This window comes from Pelophylax lessonae (genome assembly GCF_965119305.1).
Source record: "Pelophylax lessonae genome assembly, chromosome: 3".
Taxonomy (NCBI): domain Eukaryota; kingdom Metazoa; phylum Chordata; class Amphibia; order Anura; family Ranidae; genus Pelophylax; species Pelophylax lessonae.
Window position 1 is genome coordinate 204,287,071 of NC_138770.1, and position 17,713 is coordinate 204,304,783.

At 41.9% G+C, this 17,713-nt stretch overlaps 1 protein-coding gene across 1 annotated transcript in view; it reads left to right on the plus strand.

Annotated features, from left to right (window-relative positions):
* Window positions 1-267: 267 nt before the first annotated feature.
* Window positions 268-17,713, plus strand: part of FARSB (phenylalanyl-tRNA synthetase subunit beta) — a 119,309-nt gene continuing 101,863 nt past the window's right edge. The window contains exons 1-8 of the mRNA XM_082249395.1: window positions 268-393; window positions 4,605-4,660; window positions 5,678-5,832; window positions 6,022-6,094; window positions 8,220-8,335; window positions 11,043-11,193; window positions 14,502-14,610; window positions 16,075-16,145. Of these exons, the coding sequence (XP_082105521.1) occupies window positions 336-393; window positions 4,605-4,660; window positions 5,678-5,832; window positions 6,022-6,094; window positions 8,220-8,335; window positions 11,043-11,193; window positions 14,502-14,610; window positions 16,075-16,145 (789 nt within the window). The 5' untranslated portion in view covers window positions 268-335. The remainder of the gene's footprint in view (window positions 394-4,604; window positions 4,661-5,677; window positions 5,833-6,021; window positions 6,095-8,219; window positions 8,336-11,042; window positions 11,194-14,501; window positions 14,611-16,074; window positions 16,146-17,713) is intronic.

Sequence of the window (17,713 nt, forward strand, 5' to 3'; positions counted from 1 at the left end):
AGCTCAGCCATTGGTTAACATCTTCAAGCTCTGATTGGGCGTTGGAAACGGCAGCGATAAACGTGATGCAATACATAGTAAAACGTGTATGATGACCTAGTGATTGCCTGACACTATTCTCCAGGATACTTGGAATAATTAAGCTTTTTTTCCAAAACGATATCATACAAAAAGAAGCTTGAAAACAATGAATGCGTGTATTATTTTTTACACGAAGCTTTTAGCACTATATGTGTCATTAGTTTGGATTCAGGCGGCAAGGGGCACCCCGGCATGGGAGGTGTGATTGAGTCGTAGTTGTGGGGTCCTCAGGATACCGGTGTCCCAGCTGAAGCATGCCGACTGTCAGTGTGAAGAGAGATTTGCTCTTCAAGGCCCTGGGCCGCTCTTATAGTAAGTGTCCGCACACAACAAGGAGGAGGACGTGAGTCTTTCATGTCAGGGAGGGTTAACGTGTATCTTAGAAGCCGCAGATGGAAGCTGACACTCAGTTCCAGGACACAGAAGCTTAGTCTATTAAAGTGGCTCTTAAAGCGGAGTTCCACCCGAAATTTATACTTACCTCCATCTTCTCGCTCCCGGTCACCTGAAAAACAAATGGATAATCGCAATTTTTTTTTTTTTTTCACTTACCTTTTAGAGAAAATATACTCACCTTACTTCCTTCTTCCTCCCCTCGGCGGCCACGGCGATTCGTCACTTCCTGGATTTTGCAATGATTCCTGGGAGCTGAACGTCATCGCTCCCAGGAATCATTGCGCCTGCACCGGCCCCGACGTCAGTTCCGGGGCGCGCGCGTCATTCCCTTCTAAACAGCTTCTGGGCATGCCCAGAAGCTGTGGAGGGATGACGCGCGCGACCCGGAACTGACGTCGGGGCCGGTGCAGTGCATCGTGGGACCGAAGAAGGAGGAAGAGGACCGAAGAGGACGCGGAAGAGGATCGTGCTGGCTTCAAGCTGCCCACACCTGAGATGGCAGCGCTGGAGAAGACAATTTCAAGGTAAGTATATCTCCTGAAAGGTGAGTGCAACCCGGGACAGATCAGAGGCTAGCCATTGTGGAATGTGCTAGCCCTGACTGTCCCGGGGGTATTTTTGTAAAAAAATGTATAACCAGGGTGGAACTCCGCTTTAAGCAGGGCCCTCCAGGTGTTGCGGAACTATAAGTCCCATCATGCCTCTGGGAGTCATGCTTGTAACTGTCAGCCTTGCAATGCCTCATGGGAATTGTAGTTCTGCAACAGCTGGAGGGCCACCAGTTTGAGACCCCTGCTCTAAAGGGAAAACCTTTGTGCCGGTTCACACTATTGTTATGCTGGAACACTGCAAATATACTGCGTGTTCCCGCATCACATCTGCAGCACAGGCAGTTCACACTGCCATATGTGATACGCTGGGGGTGTCAATTCAAAGTTAATGACATCCCCAGGTCAGATCACATATCGCAGTGCGATCTTACAGTTCGCACAGAAATCAGATTGCACTGGTGTGAACCACCATGCGATGTGATTCTGCTGTGGAGCAAAACAAGGGTCCTGTGCGTGTTCACTGCGATTACGGTACAAATTCGCGCCGGCACAGACATCACATGTGATTTTAGGAGCAGTGTGCTCCGAATCCTATGCGATGTCTGTGATTGCAATAGTGTCACCGGCACTTTTTGTTTTTTAAGTCGTCATTTTTTTAAAAAATACCAAACATATTATACTTACCTGTAATGGTTTTGCACAGAGCAGCCCCGATCCTCCTCTTCTCAGTGCTCCTGGCTTCTCCCCCCTGCTGAGAGCCACCAGAGCAAACCGCTTGCTATGGGGGCACTCATGCTTGCTCACTCCCAAGCCACGCTCTGTGTCTCCATAAAAATTAGTGTGTGCAGCTAAGCCCCAAGCTCCTTTCTCACTGGCTGTGATTGACAGCAGCAGGACCCAATAGCTTCTTCTGCTGTCTCAGCCAATGAGGAGGGAGAGCCACTAGTCTCATGCATATCACTGGATCGAGATCAGGCTCAAATAAGTATTATGGGGAACTGCACACGAATTGCTTTTTTTTTTGTACCTTCATGCATACAATGCATGAAGGTAAAAAGCCTTCTGTCTTTAGAAACCCATTCTCTGCAATAAGGTAAAAAATGTCCCAGTAACAGTATCACCCCCTAACACCCCAAATACATACCTCACTTGTCCTAACCCCATCCAGTGCTGTGCCCATCTACAGAGGCTTTCTCTTCTCACAGAAGCAGCAGTGGGAGCCGTTGGCTCATGCTGTTGCCAATCAAATCCTGTGAGTGGGCGGTGGGATCGAGCTCCACTGTGTGGACACACAGAGCAGGGTTCTAGAGTGAGCCCATATGTGTGCCACTATAGAAAGCAGCTTCCTGTAGTGGGAAATAGAGATGGGCTCTGGCATGTTTGGGATCATAGTCCCAACCCACCTGTTCTGGTGTGTTCAGGATCGTAGTTCCAACCCACCTGTTCTGGCGTGTTCGGGATCGTAGTCCCAACCCACCTGTTCTGGTGTGTTCAGGATCGTAGTCCCAACCCACCTGTTCTGGCGTGTTTGGGATTGTAGTCCCAACCCACCTGTTCTGGCGTGTTCGGGATCGTAGTCCCAACCCATGTGGCGGATCCTGCCAAGAGGCTGACGCTGCACACCGCTAATCACAGGCAGTGAAACATTTCCCGGTCTCACTGCCTGTGATTGGCGATGTGCAGTGTCTGCTTCCTGCCAGGATCCAGCAGGTGGGTTGGGGCTACGATCCTGAACATGCCAGAGCCCATCTCTAGTAGCAAATGGAGAAGAGGATGACTGGACAGGGCTGGCAGGGAACTCCAGAAGAGGAGGTTTGATGCCACTCTGTCCAATACCATTGAAAAGGGCAGGTAACATATTTGTTATTTTATTTAAAAAAAAGTTTACAATCTTCTAAAACATAGGTAAGTGATGGTTCTGCGCTGGAACAGGCACGCTGCGTTCTAGTAGCTTCCATCTGTGGCTTCTCATACAGGTATGTAAGTATGTGACAGAATCTGTCATCAGAGGCCTGAAATATCCCTGGTGTAGTGGGACCTGTCATACATCTCTGACTCCCACATTATAACATTGGTCATCGATCACACATTACCCTTGTCTGGGTACCATGGGTGAAAAATGAGATGTGAAATATATTTTGTGTGTATATATATATATATATATATATATATTTTTTTTTTTTTATTTTTTTCTAAATTATATATTCTTTACAAGGGGAGGTGAGGATTTGAGGATTCTTGCACACAGATGCCTAAAAATTGTAATTTTTTAAGCTTTCAGGTGTTTTTTTTTTTTTTTTTTTAAAGTGGTTGCAAACCGCTGCATTTTCTTTTTTCTTACCTGCAAGGCAAAGGCATAATGTGCTAGTATGCATCGCTAGTATGCATTGAGGTCTGCAGAAGCTTCAACCACTTGCCTAATGGGCACTTTTACTCCCTTTCTGCCCAGGCCAATTTTCATCTTCCAGCGCTGTCACACTTTGAATAACAATTCCGCTGTCATGCAACACTGTACCCATATGAAATTTTTATAATTTCTTTTACACAAATAGTGCTTTCTTTTGGTGGTATTTATTCACCACTGGATATTTTCATTTTTTGCTGAATAAACGAAAAACAACCAAAAATTTCCACATTTTTTATTAGTTTGTTATAAAATTTTGCAAACAGGTAATTTTTCTCCTTCATTGATGTGCGCTGATGAGGCTGCACTGATGGGGAGGCACTGGTGGGCCCTAGTTGGCAGCACTTGTGGGCCCTGATTGGCAGCACTGGTGGGCCCTGATTGGCAGTACTGGTGGGCCCTGATTGGCAGCACTGGTGGGCCCTGATTGGCAGCACTGGTGGGCCCTGATTGGCAGTACTGGTGGGCCCTGATTGACAGCACTTGTGGGCCCTGATTGGCAGTACTGGTGGGCCCTGTTGGGACTGCACTGATAATCAGGACATTCAGTGCCCTGAATATCAGTGTACATGTCCCTTTCACACAAGCCATTTATTGGCTATCCTCTCTTCACACTGTCAGTGTGAGGAAGGGAATGCTGATAATCGGCTTGTTTACATCGTGGTCAGCTGTGATTGGATACAGCTGATCACATGGTAAAGAGCCGCTGATTGGCTCCTTACCTCGATCTGTAATCAGCTGTGTCCAGGGTACACAGTGATCGCAGAGTGCATGATCACGGGAGGACGTCATTTGATGCCCACCCAGAACAGGCAGGCCACGCTGTAGCGGTCATTCGGCTATAGCACGGTCTGCAAATGGTTAAAATATTATTAAACCCACTTTTTTTTTTTTTTTAGCTTAACACATTGAGCACAATAAAATAAACATTCCCCAGTTAAATATTTTTTTGTAATTTTTAACCAAGCACTTGCATTTTACAACTTTCACTTCTGCTGGCTCCCGCTCTCTCAGTGCTGCTTCCCTGAAATTCCAGTCTTTGCAGGAAACAGTTAACAGTGCAGAGTGTATATATTTCAGCTCTGGGCAGATTGTAATAAAGCTAACAAAACTAATAAAATTATCAATTAAAAAATGGTGATCACTTCCTTTTCTGTGTTTTGCTTTAACAGCTGATGAAGAGTTCGATGAGCTTTGCTTTGAGTTTGGCCTTGAATTAGATGAAATTGTAAGTATTAGTTTGAACATGTTTAGAACAATGGCCCTGGATTTTTGGTAACAAAATTAGGTTTCTCTCTTAGTTCTAATATTGAATAACATAGCCATAAGACACATAGAGCCGTGGTTCGGCCACACCCGCTCGCCTCTCTTTGGCTCACCCTGCTGTCTCAGCCAATGAGGGAGAGTCCCCATACAGTCGAGGGTATCGTGACCATCGCTAGATCGGAGGGTTCTCAGGTAAAGAGCGCTGCACACAGGAGGCTTTTTTACCTTCGTACAAAAAATGCATGAAGGTAAAAAAGCCTTCAGCCTTTAGAACCATTTTAAGCCACCTTGCCACAACTGCCATAGTTATGTTTAGTATGCAGTTGCTGCACAGCCCCAAGGAATTTAATGGGCAAATTTGACAGGCCTTGCAACCTGTCAAATTCATAATGCTGACTTAAAACTGCCACACTGCAAAGCATAGCATACGTACTTTCCTCTCAAGCTGCCATGTAAATTTAGAGGTGGGTGGTAAAAACCCAAATCAACTGCCTGCTTTTTAAGCCCCCCCTCTTCACTGGTGAAAACCTAGCCTAACAGAACAAGAACTTCTTTCTTCCTCTGGGATTTTTCTTGGGCTGCTCCCTTCCGACTACACCTTTCTAATTTTTAACTTTAGAAGTATAATTGCGATTTACATTCTTTCTCTTTTTTATCTTCCACTGCTGCCTTTTCTCATTTAGTAAACACCTCGCACACTACCACTGATGCGTGATCTTCCTTACTTCTTGTGTCCAGCTATCATTTTAGATTATACTGCATGTTTCTCTTTAGACATGGATCTCATTATGAATGCATTAGGGCAAAATTCTCTGTGCAGCACTATGGAAGATGTGTTCACTGCATATAGCAATAATAATAAACTCAATGAGGCATGTAACATAGGAAAACTGAAAAGAATTCCTTAAATACTCTTGACCGAACAAAATTTTGAAACCCGTAAATGAGAAATGTTCATGTGATTTCATTACTGTTTCAGACAACAGAGAGAGAAATCATCAGTAAAGAAAAAGGGGATGGAAAAGCTGATGGAGCCTCAGATATTATTCTCTTTAAGATTGACGTACCCGCCAACCGATATGATCTCCTGTGTCTTGAAGGCCTGGTACGTGGGCTGCAGGTCTTCAAAGAAAGGTAATAACCGTGGTGTGCACTTAGATATAGGGAACCAGTAACCTTTCTAAATGCAGGGGCAGTCCTGACTGGTGGTGTCATTTATGGACTAATACTTAAGTGTTATAGCAGTAAACAGTTTCTAGTTTATGTGCATATGTTTGTTAACAATGTGGCTGTTTTTTTTTTTTTTTTTTTTACCCTTTACAGGATAGATGCCCCTAGATATAAAAGGATTACACCACCAGAAAACCAACTACAACGTCTTTTTATTACAGAGGAGGTGAGGTTAACATTTGATTTGAAATAACTATTTACGTGCTTTGCGTAGTGGTTTAATAAACCAAACTGAAGCTCACTTGCCCGTATGCCTTTGTTCAGAACTTATGGATCTCTATGACTTGAATTGTTCATCATCAATGGAATTTTAAATGTAATAAATGAGTGGGGATCTATATAAAGCAGGGGTGCTTAACCTTTTGAAATACGAGGGCCACTTAAGTGATTTGGTAGCCGGTTATGGGCCTCAATGAACTATGGGGTTTTACTGCTCGCCCTGATCACAAATGTAAAGGAGCCCTTAATGTCCTGAACCCCCTATAAGGCTGCTCTCACACTGATGCTTTGCAGTTTACCCCCACCGTTGGTGCATGGTAGTGCACCTGCGGCTTTCCCATGGGTTGGCTGCACTGAGCCATAGACTTTGCTTACATTTTGCGAATGTGGTACAGTTTTTGAAAGTGCACCAAAACTCCTGCATTCAGGAGTTTTAGTATGCTTTCACGAAGCGCACCAAACTCACATGATATAATAGAAGTCTATCGCGCAGCGCTGCACCTGTGGATCAGTGTGAAAGCAGCCTAGTAACCCTTTTTTATAAGTGCTAATATTCCCATTGCAAAAGCGCAGTGTATGTGTTGTTTAATACAGTGACCTTTTCCTTTTCCAGCTTTTGCTGGCATCCTCTCCAGGCTGCTAGAAAGGTCCCAAGGGAAGTGCACTTGGCATCAGTCTGCCTGGGAAAGGAGCCAGTGCTACAGAGAAAGCATTGGCTTACGCTGCTTCTGCTCCCTCCGCGGCTGTTTGCTTCCTCCCCTGGCGGCTCCATACTCTGATGCTCTGGGATGGTGGGTTGGTAACCGATTGATCGCGATCTAGGCTTACCGACCCGCCATCCCAAAGCATGGGCATGCACTTTCCTGGTTTGAGGTTGTGGGCCACTTTAGAGGGCTCCACTGGCCATGGGTTGAGCACCCCTGATATAAAGACTACTTGAAATATAACACAGGAGTATGACTATATATAAAGAATACTTGAAATGTAACATGGGATTATGGATCTAGAGAAAATAGCATCCTAAAAACTGACCCTGTTACATATTGCTTATGCTCAGAATATCCAAGCACATTATGGGAAAATAAGAGGCAAAATCTGGCTACAATGGACAAGGTGCATCGTTTCTGATTCAAACACTTAGGTCTTATTATTGTGTTTGAGAGAAAAGTTGTCATATGTTCCATAGCCATTATTTATATTCAGACTTTGAAGGGTTGGACCCTGTGTTTTCACCCTGAAAGTCCATGTTAAATACCATTATTTTGTGGAAACTTATCACCCCATTATAAATGTAATGTCTTCTGTTATAGAGTATAAAGACACAGCTCTTGTGGATAATTAGTGGAAAAAAATGTATGCTGTAGGCACCAGTTAGGCCATCTTTGCTATTTTCTATGTCCCAGTCTTTGGCATACTCTATTTCTAATTTGTGGGCTGTATATTAAAGCATAACTTCACCCGAAAGGGGAAATTCGACTTTTTATTTAATTTAATAAATCTTTTAATCCCCCCCCCCCTTTACATTTTGCACTTTTTTTTGGGATGGGAGGGAGCGGGTACTTTTTATTGACAGGTACCTCCTCCTTTCTTTCCGGCCGGATGGCCGTAGCTATCCGAGCAGAAATTCAGCCTCCTTCCCCCGCAGTCTTCTGGGATCTGTAATGTGTCCCAACCCTTCACTGCCAGTTTCCCTTAGTCAAGATGCTGATGCCTGGACCCAAAGCCGATTGAAGATTTGGCTTGGGTAAAGACAGTGCTGGATCCAGGGGCAGGTAAGTGTCCCTATATTAAAAGTCAGCAGCTACATTATTTGTAGCTGCTGGCATTACATTTTTGGGGGAGAGACTGGAACTTCCCTTTAATACAGCATTCCTATTGGCTTGTTTGTGAAAGTTTTGCATTTTGACTGTACAAGTAGATGCATCTGTACAGTGTTCGTCTGAATATACAGTTTCACGATTTTTCAATTTCACCCAGTTAAGTTAAAACATGTTTTTTCTTAAATTTAATTTATTGGTTATTCAAAAAATCCAACGTATTAAAAAACTTTTGATATTTTATGTGTATATTAGACTGCTGCAGTACGTCCCTATGCAGTGGCTGCTGTGCTTCGCAACATAACTTTCACCCAGGACCGATATGAGAACTTCATTGACCTGCAAGAAAAACTTCACCAGAACATATGCAGGTAGCCTTCTTTTTCATTTTCTTTACTCCAGTCCACTTTGGCTCATTAAAATGGATGTAAATGTCATAGCTACACCCTGTACACACTGTGCATTGTGAACATCTCTTTTTTGTTGTTTTGTGTAATAGTAGTTTTACCAAGTGTGAGCCTTAACACAGCGAGCAGCCAGGCAAAGGGTTGTGTCAGCAGGAGGCAGAGGCAGGCTGTACTCCCCCATAGAATGCAAAGCAGAAAACTGACCACTCTGGGATGAATGGGATCTCATGCCTAGGATGGTCAGTTTTAAATGGGAAAGCAGAGGGACTGTTAGGATAACCAAGTTTATCACACAAAGAAAGCAATGCAAAGAGAATAGTATACTTTTTAATACAAGTATGGTAATACAGACACATATCAGGAATATGAAATGTTGGGGTAACATTCACCTTCAGTTAAAGTGATTGTAAAGTCTTGTTTTTTTCCTATACAAATAACAAACATGTTATACTTACCTGCTCTGTTGCAGTGAATTTGCACAGAGTGACCTGGATTCTCCTCTTCTCGGATCCCTCTTCTGTGATCCTTGCCCCTCCCTCCTGTTGAAGCTTGATATGGGGGCAACTAAAGCGAGTCACAGCTCCCTGTGTCCATTCAGACATGGAGCCGTGACCCGGCCCTACCCCCTCTCCCTCTCACCCCTGATTGCCTAGCTGACTTTGATTGACAGCACCGGGAGCCAATGGCAGTGCGGAGGGAGCATCTCGGATGGCTGAGACACTCGTGGACATCGCTAGACAGGGAGGGATCCCAGGTAAGTGTTAGGGGGCTGAGGGGGTCTGCTGCACACAGAAGGCTTTTTATCTTAATGCATAGAGAATGAATTAAGATAAAAAAACCTTCTGACTTTACAACCCCTTTAAACCCACTGTGAAAAGTATGGAGACTTCTGCTTTTGGCCTAATTTCTAAATTTACGAATTTTCTAGCTGTGTCTGCTTTCAGTACTTGAAGTTACTTACCTAGAATAAGTGTGAATGTTAGAAAGTCAAAGTGAATTCAGAACTCCTGATCTGCATACTTGTAGGTCAGTAACTCAGAAGGTATTGAAGCCATTGGATCAGCATGACAGTTATTTCTTCAAGATTTTTGTTTGGAGAGGTCAGTGATGAAAGCTTTAATGTGAGTACAGGTTTCCCTAAAGTTAAGTGACTGAGAAAAACTTAAAGAATATGCAGACTCAATATTTTAAATTCCTGATGTGTGCCTGCTGTAATATCTATTTCTATGTTGATGTTCCTCCTTTCCTATTAAAAGGCATGAGAGCAAAGCGTGGTGAGTTCTCTAGCTGTGCTGGGAACTTAGTGTGCTCCCCTCCAATGATCAGACTTCTGCTGCCCCCCCCCCACCACACAGCCATTCACTGGGAAGATCAGTGTTCTGCTGTTTCTCCTGCTCCACCTCTCTGATCTCCTTATGCAGCTGAGAACAGAGGACATGTGATCACTTATTAAAAAGGGAAAAATGTGTATTTATAATATTTACACACACCACAAATGTTTTGCCTTTCATTTCTGTTTTAAACTGAGTGGGTTGTTTTGCAAGGTGAGGGTTTGCATGTACTTCAAAGCAGAAATCCAGTGTGAAAAATACATTTGGGGAACAGCACAAGTGAAATGAGTTACATCTCATAAGTAACTGACTATTTAGATGGATGCTGTTTTCTGTACAAATCCTATTTTCATTGGTGCCAGATATTACACACCGTGCTCTTCTTCCGGTGCTGCAGCTAATACAGTATTTCTGGCTTTAATAAATTACTGAGATTGTGCCACGTAGTTTCCCCCTCCTCTCCCCTTATCCATTCACAAAAGCCTTGTATTCTCTTTACTGCTTAGTGAATGGATAAGGGCAGAAGAACAGCAAGTAACTCCCCATATGCATTAAAAAAATACCTTTACTGGACAGGGGGACAGTAGGTGCAGGTAAATCACAGTATTTCCCTTTGCTAATATACAGGCAGCCTTGTCGTTTGTGAAAGAATATAAAGTTTTTGTAACTGGAAAGGAAGGGGCAACTACACGACAGGATCCTGTATAAGAGTCGGAATTATCAGTCACAGTTATGTGCAGTATCTGGCATCAGTGAAGCTAGAATTTGTACAGTAAACAACCATCTGAGCATAGATACTCCCCTGCAGCTATTACCTTTTGTACCACCTCCCCCTCCCTTTAGATTGTAAGCTTCATGAGCAGGGCCATCCTAATCTTTGTGTATTAAATTGTATTGTAATTGTGCTGTCTCCCTTTACATATTAAAGCACTGCACAAACAGTTGACGCTATATAAATCCTGTATAATAATAATTATCAATATTAGACAACTGCTTTTACTTGTTCTGTTCTTAAAAGCAAAAAAAATAAAAAGAAAAAGAAATTCAGCTTCAAAGTTAAAGTAAATGTGAAAAAAATAACACTTTTCCATTAACTTATATTGAATTGCTACATTTCTTTTACTCCTCTCCTCATTTTTAATGGTGAAGGTAAACCTGCCGGTGTCGGGCATGTTCAGAAAGCACAGTAACTGACAGCAACCAATCAAAGTTCCTTTTTTTTTTTTTTTTTCATTTTTTGATTTTAGGTTGCAGCAAATTGCACTTTGGTTTTCCTCTCTGCAAAATTTTAATAAGTAAGATGGTTATGTTATTTAAATATTTTTGTTTCCTTTTAATAGGAGAAGGACGCTGGTCGCAATTGGAACCCATGATCTAGACACAATAAAGGGACCTTTCATCTACACTGCTAGGCCACCAGCAAGTATCAAATTCAGACCACTGAACCAAAATAAAGAATACACTGCTCCAGAGCTTATGGAATTTTACAGGGTGAGTAATAACTTTCAAATTTTGGGGGATATTTTACATATACAGTATATTTCACAAAAGTGAGTACACCCCTCATATTTTTGTAAATATTTTATTATATTTTTTCATGTGACAACACTGAAGAAATGACACTTTGCTACAATGTAAAGTAGTGAGTGTACAGCTTGTATAACAGTGTAAATTTGCTGTCCCCTCAAAATAACAACACACAGCCATTAATGTCTAAACCGCTGGCAACAAAAGTGAGTACACCCCTAAGTGAAAATATCCATTTGGGCCCAAAGTGTCAATATTTTGTTTGGCCACCATTATTTTCCAGCACTGCCTTTACCCTCTTGGGCATGGAGTTCACCAGAGTTTCACAGGTTGCCACTGGAATCCTCTTCCACTCCTTCATGATGACATCACGGAGCTGGTGGATGTTAGAGATCTTGCACTCCTCCACCTTCCATTTGAGGTGCCCCAGAGATGCTCAATAGGGTTTAGATCTGAAGACATGCTTAGCCAGCCCATCACCTTTACCCTCCGCTTCTTTAGCAAGGCAGTGATCGTCTTGGAGGTGTGTTTGGGATCGTTATCATGTTGGAATACTGCCCCGCAGCCCAGTCTCCGAAGGGAGGGGGATCATGCTCTGCTTCAGTATGTCACAGTACATGTTGGCATTCATGGTTCCCTCAATGAACTGGAGCTCCCAAGTGTCGGCAGCACTTATGCAGCCCCAGACCATGACACTCCCACCACCATGCTTGACTGTAGGCAAGACACACTTGTCTTTGTACTCCTCACCTTGTTGCCACCACAAACACTTGACACCATCTGAACCAAATAAGTTTATCTTGGTCTCATCAGACTACAGGACATGGTTCCAGTAATCAATGTCCTTAGTCTAGGCCATCTTTATGTAGAGCAACAATTCTTTTTTTCAGATCCTCAGAGAGTTCTTTGCCATGAGGTGCCATGTTGAACTTCCAGTGACCAGTATGAGAGAGTGAGATCGATAACACCAAATTTAACACACCTTCTCCCCATTCGCACCTGAGACCTTGTAACACTAACGAGTCTACTGACACCGGGGAGGGAAAATGGCTAATTGGGCCCAATTGGCCCCACAGTACTCACTTTTATTGCCAGCAGTTTAGACATTAATGGCTCTGTGTTGAGTTATTTTAAGGGGACATCAAATTTACACTGTTATACAAGCTGTACACTCACTACTTTACATTGTAGCAAAGTGTCATTTCTTCAGTGTTGTCACATGAAAAGATATAATAAAATATTTACAAAAATGTGAGGAGTGTACTCACTTTTTTTTGAGATACTGTATGTATTGATAAATCTATCCAATGCTTACCTTTGCTGTGATTTTGTCCTCAATGGGTTAAATATCACTAACTTGCTTAAAACCAATGAGGACTGACACATAATCCTTCCATCAGTCATCTGTAACTTGTTTGCTGGTTTTTATAAGGAAAGCAGTGCTTTAAAAATCTGCTACATAATCCATTTTACCATATAAAGTAACAAAGAAAACACATAATTAAAGCAGAAGTTTACAGTTTTGTGGTGGGTGGGTTATTACCATATTGTAATAATGTGAACCACCTACTTGCTTCTTAAAAGAGATGTATGTTTTTTTTTTTTTTTTTTAAAGAATCATACTTACCTAGGTGGATGCAGCTTAGGTCCGATGCTGCATCTGTCCCCCGCCAGCTCTGACACTGAGAACCGAGCAATAGAACACTGCTGATGACTTGGTTCTCAGGGCTCCCAGAGCAGAGATCTGGTGACTGTCAATAACCGTCTCTCAGCTCTGCACCCTCCCTCACTGGAGCACTTGGCTGTTGAGGGGGCGGGAGCGGCAGGTGCTGTCTGAGGCATGTGGGCAAATTACTTCATTGTCGCCATCTTGCCCAAGCCTAGCCTGGCTCTTTGACATCAGCCCGATTTCTGCTGACAACGGGTCTCAGGAGAGCAGAGCGAACTGCACTCCTGTGACCCGCAGGAGAAGTACAGCAAAACAAGCTTTGACTGTACTCCTCTTTTTAAAGTGCTCTCCTTCATTAGCAGCAAATGACATTCCATTTGTTGCTCTGACGACTTTTGCTGTTTCTCACTTTTTTTAAATGTTTGCCGTCAGGCAGTCATTGATGATGTAACTCTTACACATGAGCAGAATATGCCCCTTAGTACCTTGCTCTGTGTATGTACCACAGGCTCTGTATGCTAAATTAAAATGCAAGCAAGCAGAATTTGCACTTTTGGGTGAAGTTCCACATTAAGATTCCTTGATAAGTTCAGCTTGTTCTGGTTCTCTTAAACAGTTCTTTGTTGCTTAACCACTTGCCGACCGCCATCAGTACATATATTGCGGCAGGTCGGCTCTGTACCGCAAAATGACATAACTACGTTGTTTTGCGGGACTGCTAGTGGGGGCGCACGCACTCCCTAGGGACACATTTAACCCTTTGATCGCCCTTGGTTTTAAACCCTTCCCTGCCAGTGTCAGTACAGACACAGAGCATATTTTTAGCACTGATTACTGTAGTAATGCCACCAGTCCCCACAAAAGTGTCAGGTGTCCGATTGGTCCACTGCAATGTCGCAGTCCCGCTAAAAATCGCTGATCACCACCATTATTAGTAAAAAAAATAAAATAAAAATGACATAAATCTTTCCCCTAGTTTGTAGACGCAATAACTTTTGCGCAAACCAATCAATATACACTTATTGGTATTTTTTTTACCAAAAATATGAATCGGAATACATGTTGGCCTAAAATGATGAACAAATTTGATTTTTAAATTTTTTTATTAGGAATGTTTTATAACAGAAAGTAAAAAATTTCGTTTTTTTTTTTTTCAGAATTGTCGCTCTTTTTATAGCACAAAAATAAAAATCGCAAAGGTGATCAAATACCACCAAAAGAAAGTGACCTCAATTTTTTTTTGGGTACAGCATTGTACGACTGCGCAAATGTCAGTTAAACTAGCACAGTACCGAATCGGAAAAAATGGCCTGGTCATTAAGGGGGTAAAACCTTCTGGTCCAGAGGTGGTTAAAAACACATTTTTGATTCCTTTCATGGTTGTACACTATTCATTACATAGAGGGGTTTTTTTTATCTATCTCAATTTTGACTCGTACACCCTGGCACCACTAAACATGTACTAATATGATGAATTGACTTTTCCCCAAAAAACTGACACCTGGATTAGAACCTGTGAAATTTTAAGTTGTCAGTGTGTGTATATAGTCTAACACCGATTGTTTTATATGTTTATGAAATGTTATTTTTGTATCACCCACAGACCGACAGCCACCTGAAACATTTTCTGCACATCATTGAAGATAAACCAGTTTACCCTGTGATTTATGATAGTAATGAAATTCTACTCTCCATGCCACCAATTATCAATGGTAAAGATGTTTACATCTTAAAGTGATTGTAAGAGTCGGTTCACACTGGGGCGACACGACTCTGTACTACTTCGGGGGCGACTTGTGCATTACCATGCACCACGACTTCGGAGCGACTTGCAGGGACTTCACATAATGGAAGTCTATGCAAGTCGCTCCGATGTCGCCCCGAAGTAGTACAGGACCCTTTCTCTAAGTCGGAGCGACTTGTGTCGCTCCTATTAGAACGGGTCCTGTAGCGGTCAATGGACCACGAGGGAACGCGACTTGTCAGGCTGATAAGTCGCCTGACAAGTCGCGGCAGTGTGAACCGACTCTAAAACTTTTCTTTAAAATAACAAACATGTTATACTTACCCGCTCTGTGCAGTGGTATGGCACAGATTGCCAGGATCCTCCTCTTCTCAGGTCCCATGCTGGCGCTCCGGGCTCCTCCCTCCTGTTGGGTGCCCCCGCAGCAAGCAGCTTGCTATGGAGGCACCTGAGCCGAGCCGCTACTCTTTGTGTCCTTTCACACACAGACCTGTAGCTTGGCCCCACAGTTCCGTCTCCTGAACGATTGACATTTACAGGAGCCAATGGCTCCCACGGCTGACAATTGCGAATCAGGAGTGCGAGTCCCCGGATAGGCAAGGCTCTCGTGAACATCACTGGATCAAGAGGGGGCTCAGGTAAGTATTGGGGGGAGCTGCTGCACAAAGAAGGTTTTTTGCTTGTGCCTTTACAACCACTTTAACTCATTTAAGAGTTTGAAAAGTAGTTTGTAACTGGAAACCTGTACATAGAGAAATATGTGGGTTGCAATTGCTGACCTTTTTTTGGAAAATGTTAGGTGCCTGGCCATGTGTGGCTTCAATTTTTTCAGTGTTACTAACCTGAAACAAGCATGCACATTGGAAAAGTCAGAGTGAAGTCAAATCTGATAATCTGCCTGCTTTCATGTCAATGGCTCAAAGTTACAAAACCAATTGACTAACCAGAGAACTTTGCATTTTTAAAAGAAAAGTGCAGCAGTGACGGCCTTCATGTTAGGGAAAACTGTATTACAGAAATAACTGCACAGCCTGGCTTTTTATTGTATAAGCGATTTAGCCTTTTTTTCCTCCCTAAGTTAGGTGATTACACCAATATGCTGCGAGGGCAGGATTTAACTAGTGGGCTACTGGAATTCAGATTAAAGCTACCAGTTAACAACATTAAGGCTGGCCATACACTATACAATTTTCTTATTCAATTTCCTTTAGATTTACCTTAAACTACGTAGTGCAAGGGCCTGCCTGACTGCATACAAATTGAAAGTGTTTAGGTTTGACCCTATATTACATGGTTTTGGTAAATCTAAAGGAAAGTTGAACAAGAAAATTGTATAGTGTATGGCCAGCCTAATTGTTATGTCAACACAGGTGATTTTTTTTTTTCTATTCTTAAAATTTTGACTAATTTCATTTTCTTTTTTTAATTTTAGGGGATCACACAAAAATCAGCTTGAATACTCATAATGTGTTCATTGAATGCACTGCCACAGATCTGACAAAGGTAATGGAAAGCTTATATTTCTGTGACTTACATATGGAAATATGGGGACTGTAATTAATGACATTGGTCTTGTAAATGCTTGCTACAATACTGTTCTACATTGGGCAGTAAATCAGCATGTCAGCCTGGCGTACAGCATGTTTCAGAAAGAGGCACGCAATGGCAGAACCAGGGATTTCTTTTACACCGAGTTTCTTTTTAACTGGCCTCACATTACAGCCTGTACAATCTTCATTAGATTTTTAAACAAGTATGGGTGCCCTTGCAACAAGCATTACGTATCAGTCAAATTCCACCTTTTGCAACATGTTGCATGTTATTTTCATACCAAAATGTGTAAACATTAAACGTGTTCACAATGCATAAATTGAAATAAACTATAAAATAACAGATATTAAGTGAATAAAAAAGTCCATACGAGAGGGGCTCATCTAAATTGTGCTAACAAGTGAAAAATCATGGGAATGTAGGCTGCACACTTGACCATTTAATGTAACCCATAAAGAAGAAACACCAACAAATGGTAATAAAATAAACACCTTTATTGGTATATAAATAATTCATCTATAAAATCTTTATTAAATATTTATTAAAATTCAATAAATAAACAGATATTAAAGCTTAAAATTCAAATATATATATCTCTCGCTCAGTCATAGAACTCGAGCGAATATCCTTAAATAAATAAATTCTTTAGAGTCCCCCATTGTTTCAAGGCTGACATAACCACATAACAGGTGCTGTGACAGGGTGAGGAGGAGGGGAGCTTGCCAAGCTGTTCCAGGTCAACTGCGACGGGATTTTTCATGCGGCGCCTTATATAGCCCTCCTCACACCTTCTAGAAAACAATAAAAGATAGAGAGCCAATGCGCTACCACTGAAGTAATTGAGAAGCAGATGTATATTATGGATAAAAGAAGGAGAAAAAAGGAGCTGCCAATTTTAAAGTGTCACCACAATAAGATTGAAAAAATGTCAAGTAAATTAGCGCTGTTTTTCTCAATATATCAAGGTCAATTGGTGTCTTAACTGATGTAGAAACTCTGATTCGCTGGGAATCGTATGCTAAATGATGAGTGGATGTGACAAATGTATGGAAGAAAAGAGGGTTGGAAATGACCAATAGATATAGTAAGCAACCACTCTAATGAATGTAAAATCAAGATCTAAAGTAACATGAATCGCATAATACACAGTGATACCAATAATAAGAGGGTAAAAAATCCAATGTGCACTGCGCAATGTAGAACTAATCAATATATATAATAAGCAATAATCAAAAAAAATAATTAGATCAAATTATAAAATATCATGAATCGCATAATACACAGTGATGTAATAGTGCCAAAGAAAGGGGGTAAAAAAACAATGTGCACTGTGCAAGATAAGAAGATGTTAATAACATATAAAGATTTATATGGCACAAATAAATGCTAATAAAAGTTCATGCGTAGTAAAGTGCTTCAAAAAATGAGGTAGATATATGAAATAAATGCACTAAATATTGGGTGAATCCAAAGTGTCCATGTGCAAAAGTGCAAAAAAAAACTTCTTGTGCTCCAGATGC